This window comes from Nannospalax galili, unplaced genomic scaffold (genome assembly GCF_000622305.1).
Source record: "Nannospalax galili isolate Female #2095 unplaced genomic scaffold, S.galili_v1.0 scaffold459, whole genome shotgun sequence".
NCBI lineage: Eukaryota > Metazoa > Chordata > Mammalia > Rodentia > Spalacidae > Nannospalax > Nannospalax galili.
In genome coordinates this window covers 2,387,787-2,393,390 of record NW_008344211.1, presented here as the reverse complement: position 1 = coordinate 2,393,390, position 5,604 = coordinate 2,387,787, and the positions used below count along the sequence as shown (strand labels likewise).

The following is a 5,604-nucleotide window of genomic DNA, read 5'->3' as shown; positions in this document are numbered from 1 at the left end:
CTCCCCGAAGGCCCGGCTCGGCCCGCGCTCCTGCCCTGGCCGGACCCAGACGCCGACCGTGCTGTCCAGGGCGCAGCCGCGGGGGCGGGCGGCCAGCCGGAGCGCACGGTGCCGGGCCCGGGATCCCTGGCGCGCCCCACCTCCCGCAGCTCTCCCAGGGGTTCCCACAAGACCAAGAGTTTCAGCATCGACAGCATCCTGGCCGGGAGGCAGGGCCCGGGGCGCGAGAGCCCGGGGGTCGCCAAGCCCGGGCCCAGCCTGGGCGCCTCCCTCCTCTCTGCCTCCTCCAGCCTCCAGCCTCCCTTCAACGCCTCGCTAGTGTTCGACCCGCACGTCCAGGGCGGCTTTTACCAGCTTGGCATCCCCTTCCTCTCCTACTTCCCCCTGCAGCTCTCTGACTCTGCGCTTCTCTTTCAGTAAAATCATTGGCCAGGCGGCTGCTTCCCCGTCCCTGGAGGGCCCCCGGCCACCACTGAGCCCAGGCCTTGTCCGGCTTGCCTCTGAGGGAAGGAGATGAGCCCACCTCGGCCTTGGGGGCGGCAGTGATTTGGAACATTGGACCAACCTGCTCGGACCTGGATGCACAGATGGGCGGGTTTGTTCACCTGTTTTCTCCGAAGAGGACTTAATCAGCAACCTGGTGGCCTCACAGACTGAGAAGTCCAGTCCTGGGGAAACCCGGGTATGGAAGGCAGAGCTCTCAGCCCATCTTGTCCGGAACAGAATAAGCTGGCCTCAGGTTGGCCAAGGCCAGACTCTCCTTGTCTACCACAGGACAAGGGGCCTGAGACACCAACTGATCCTGAGGGGTTGGCACAGTGGGTGATGTTTCCCGTGGAGTTTCAGTCTGACTGTAGCAGATTCAGTGGAACCCCTGTGGCACAGGCCTTAGTTTTGAGCTCCTTCTTGGATGCTGGGAGTTTGCCTCTGAGTTTGGCCTACAAGTTTGCTTTCCAGGGCACTGGGGATGAGCCCTGGTCCCCAGGGTCTGGGAGATGTAGGTCTGCATAGCATTTACAACCAAGGTCAAGAGGAACCGCACAGAGAGCTAACACTTATTTTGAATAGAGAAATGTTCTCTCTCTAGACAGTGAAAGGAACATTAATCTTGGCTTTAGGGCCCTTTAAGAGAGCAGCTTCAGCTGAGACTCTCTGTGCCCTGGCAACACAGCATTTGGCAGGCTGTGTGTGGAACTCAGAATGGTCCGCTCCTACCTTTTTCTATCTTTTTAAGACACCAGAAGGTTTGAGTGTGGGAGGGCCGGGAATTCTCAAGGTCAGAATTTCCCTTTCTGTGGTTTTTCAAGACCTAAGTTTGTCTTTTGTTTCTCTTTTTTGCCACATTTTCTAGAATTCATGAGCAATCAGAAAAGCCAGGCAAAATGGAGGGAAAGCCAGTGAGAATGGCTTCAGGGAACCAGCAAGGAGTGTCCGTTGGAGGTGTCTGCAGAGGGTACAGGGTTCCAGGCTCGATGCAGACTTCAGACACCCCAACCTCCGGCACCCCGTCACCGGCCCACCGCCACTCCTGACATTAAATAAATATAAGTAGTGACCGGGAGGTGGGGGGGACACCACCAAAAATCCAGCCAAGGAAACTGACATTGTCTCACGTAGCCCAGCCCCGCTTCTGGCTTTGGGGGAAACAGATTCTCATGGCTCCTGTGTTTCGGCTCTCTGCTGGGTTCTGAAACTTGGCTCGCCCAGCTGCCAAGGAACTTTTCTTTTATCTGATATAGCACAGGTACAAATATGAATTCTTGGAGGTAGGCAAAGGGGGAGGTTCAAAGTAACAGAGGAGTCCTGCCTCATGCCTGTAGTTTCAATACTTGAGAGGCTGAGGCAGGAGGATTGATGTGAGTTTGAGGCTAACACGGGCTACATAGTGAGTTCCAGGCTAGCCTAGGCTACAGAGTGAGACTTGGTTTCAAAATAAACAAAACCGCTACCACTACTAAGAACCACAAAAAGTAAAAAGCAAACAGAACAAACAACTACTTTCTAGGACCAGTTCAAAGGTGACTAAAAATTCCCCAGTGGCTGCTGTTCAAGCTGGGCAGGTGTCCTGGGCAGGTGTGATACTTAATAATTAGTGAGCATGGGGTCAGCTCTCTGAAAATTCCCTGGTACCATACTGTGGACCCCTAGGCTCCCAACTCACCCCCGGGTATCAGACCTACCAGGCAGGTAGGGACACCAGGGGAGCTGCAGAGCCTTCCTTTGAAGGACTTTGCCATGACCCCAGGGTGGGTCCAGGTGTGACCCACTGGCAGTGTATCTGGGCTGCCACTGTATGTGCCCCACACTCTCGGCCTCTGTGAATAAAGGTTGTTTTCACATTAACCTCTCAGTGACTGGGTCAGTGGATTACTGGGCAGGGTGTTAGGAGAAAGGACAGTGGATTGTGTCCAGGAATCTTGCCAGATGCCTTGGCTTTGACAGTGAAGGTGAACTGCAGAGAAGGGACCAGGGACCCCACAGAGCCCGGATGTACCTGACGTCAGGAAGTAGGATGGGCAAGTCCACTGTGTCTGACGTTTTACATTTTCCTTTTATTTTGTGTTTGATACAATGTCTTAGGTACTCTGGTTAATTTGTGACTGATTTTTGAAGAAGCAACTAATTTAATATTGCTTAGAAGGTAGTGTTTTAGAGTCGTAACAAAAAGTATTTGTAAGAACATTATTTTTAAGGCATAGATGGATGAAGGAGCACGCATCTACTTTGTGCTTACAGAGTGTCTAATCTCAGTTTCCATCGGGTTCAGAAATGCTGGAGCGACACAAGGTAAAGATGACGCTGTCTGTCCAGTGCGTGTGAGTCTGTGTGCATTCCTTCCTACCAAGGACAGAGGGAAGGGAGCTGGGTCCTAGCCAGCCAAACAGCTGCTTCCGTGTTCTGTCTGGATAACTGGCTCAAATTTACGGATCAGTAAGACCAAGAAATGGTCTCAAGCCAGATATAATGGAGCACGCCTTTAATCCCAGGTCTAGGATGGCAGAGGCAGGCGGATCTCTGTGAGTTCAAGGCCAGCCTGGTCTACATAGTGAGTTCCAGGCCAGCTGGGGCTACAGGGAGACCCTGTCTCAAAAATATATATGTCTGGATAACTGGCTCAAATTTACGGATCAGTAAGACCAAGAAATGGTCTCAAGCCAGATATAATGGAGCACGCCTTTAATCCCAGGTCTAGGATGGCAGAGGCAGGCGGATCTCTGTGAGTTCAAGGCCAGCCTGGTCTACATAGTGAGTTCCAGGCCAGCTGGGGCTACAGGGAGACCCTGTCTCAAAAATATATATGTACACATGCACACACACACACACACACACACACACACACACACACACACCAGTCTTTACTTTTAATTTAGACAAAATTCAGGTGTGTTTCATGGAAAGAAGCAAGCTAATCTCTCTTCCTTCATGCAGTCTGGGTCAATTCTCTGCAGAACCCAGGGACAGAGTCAGTTTTGTTTGAACCCCGAGAACTCTCAGCTCCTCACATTCTCTGGTTCTCTGTCCATCTCTCTTTCTCTGTATCTGATGCTCCCTCTCTGTCTCTCTGTCCCTCTTTGTCTCTCTGTCTCTCTGTCTCTCCCTGTCTCTCTGTCTCTGTATCTGATGCTCTCTCACTGTCTGTCTCTCTGTCTCTTCCTGTCTCTCCATCTCTGTATCTGATGCTCCCTCTCTGTCTCTGTCTCTCTTTGTCTCTCTGTCTCTCTGTCTCTCCCTGTGTCTCTGTCTCTGTATCTGATGCTCTCTCACTGTCTGTCTGTCTCTCTGTCTCTCCATCTCTGTATCTGATGCTCCCTCTCTGTCTCTCTGTCTCTCTGTCTGTCTCTCTGTCTCTCCCTGTCTCTGTCTCTCCATCTCTGTATCTGATGCTCCCTCTCTGTCTCTCTGTCTCTCTCTGTCTGTCTGTCTGTCTCTCTGTCTCTCTGTCTCTCCCTGTCTCTCTGCCTCTGTATCTGATGCTCTCTCACTGTCTGTCTCTCTGTCTCTCCCTGTCTCTCTGTCTCTGTATCTGATGCTCCCTCTCTGTCTCTCTGTCTCTCTCTGTCATTGTCACTCTGTCTTTGAGTCTCTTCTCTCTCACTGTATTTCTCTGTCTCTCTCTCTCATACACAGATGCTTTCACTGAATATAGTGCAGGGTATGACAGTGTATATGAAGGTGCACACACATGTATACATGTGTACATGTGTGTATATATATATATTTATTCTGTGTACGTGAGCATTCAGAAACTCATCTTTCGCATGTATGTTGGACTTGGATCATGGGATGACTTCTTTATATTAACTCAAGTATTAATATCACGTGAAATGTTTCGGTTTTGTATATGACTTTCTTTTTTATCTTGCACGTGTATGATGTGTGTGCATGTTCATATGTATGAGTACTGGTGTGGCCCTGTCACAGTGTGCTTTTGGGAGGTGGGAGCACAGCCTTGAGTGTCAGTCCTCACCGTCTACCTTGTTTGAGTCAGACTCTCTCCTTGTCCACTAGCTGGTCCACGACCTCCAGAGAGCGTTGGTTTCTACCTCTCCTCTGCCTGCAGCAGTGCTGGAGCGCAGCGGCCGCTCTCCTCATCCCACACTTCAGTGGGTTCTTGGGACCCTAATCCAAGCCTCCATATGGCACAGAAGGCACGTACCAACTGAGTCACTGCCACAGGCCTGTGTGTGGTTTCCACACTTTTATCTTCTACATAGTTCTGACCTGGGGCCATTTATCGATTTTTGCTTTATAATGAGCCTGACCCAGGCTTCATAGAGGAGTCTTGACAGAGCCTGACCCCGAGGGCTTCACCTCTGTTACTTCTGGTTCTTGGTTTCTCTGGAGTGGGGTATTTGCCGCTGTTTTGGAAGCTAAGGGTCTCTGCAATCTCTAACAAGCCCTAACATTTGGAGGGTACAAAAAAGATGGGTCCAGCCATCTTCAGAGGAGACTGGGTGTGTTCAGGGTGTGGCCACAGACTCCACCCTTTCTCAGACAGAACTGGGGGCCACGTGTGGTCTTCACCCTTTCATGGAGTGGCCAGTGACTGTTCATGCGTGGGTTAAAGGAGCCACAGCCTTTTGGCTGGAGCCTGAACCTGCCTGCCCACTCTTGGCGGCATAACATCTTCATCACAGAAATTTGTGTGTGGGAAGAATCGACAAGGAGCTGGGGTTCTGTGCATCTTTATGGCGTCTGAAATCACACTTCCATGAAGTAAAGTTTGCTTCACAGAATAGAAAATATCAACGGTTAAAAATCACATTTATTGTTAGAAATGAACAGTGGGAACTTGTCAGAAAAGTAAAATTGTTTTGCTATGCATTCAAAGCAATTTAAAAATAGCCCAGTGGCAAGTGGTCGGCTAGGCTGATTCTGCCCCAAGGTCCCAGGGCCAGTTCTACAGGCCCTGGCGGATGCCAGAGTGCTTACAGTGACCAGGAGTGGCCGAGGGAGGGCGAGACCTGGTGGGGGATGGTCCTGTCCCTTCTCTGGCAGCCACATGCTAGTTGGCGTTGGGATAGGTGGGTGTGTTATCTCATAGGTCAGATGGGGTGGGGGCTTCAGCCAGGAACCTGCATGGTGGGGGGGGGTCTAGCATGC

General features: G+C 51.1%; 1 protein-coding gene across 1 annotated transcript in view; it reads left to right on the top strand.

The window, feature by feature from the left end:
* Foxl1 (forkhead box L1) overlaps window positions 1-1,859 on the top strand; it is a 2,663-nt gene extending 804 nt beyond the window's left edge. The window contains exon 2 of the mRNA XM_008840571.2: window positions 1-1,859. This exon is cut by the window's left edge and continues 1 nt beyond it. Coding sequence (XP_008838793.1) covers window positions 1-420 — 420 coding nt within the window. The 3' untranslated portion in view covers window positions 421-1,859.
* Window positions 1,860-5,604: the final 3,745 nt, after the last annotated feature.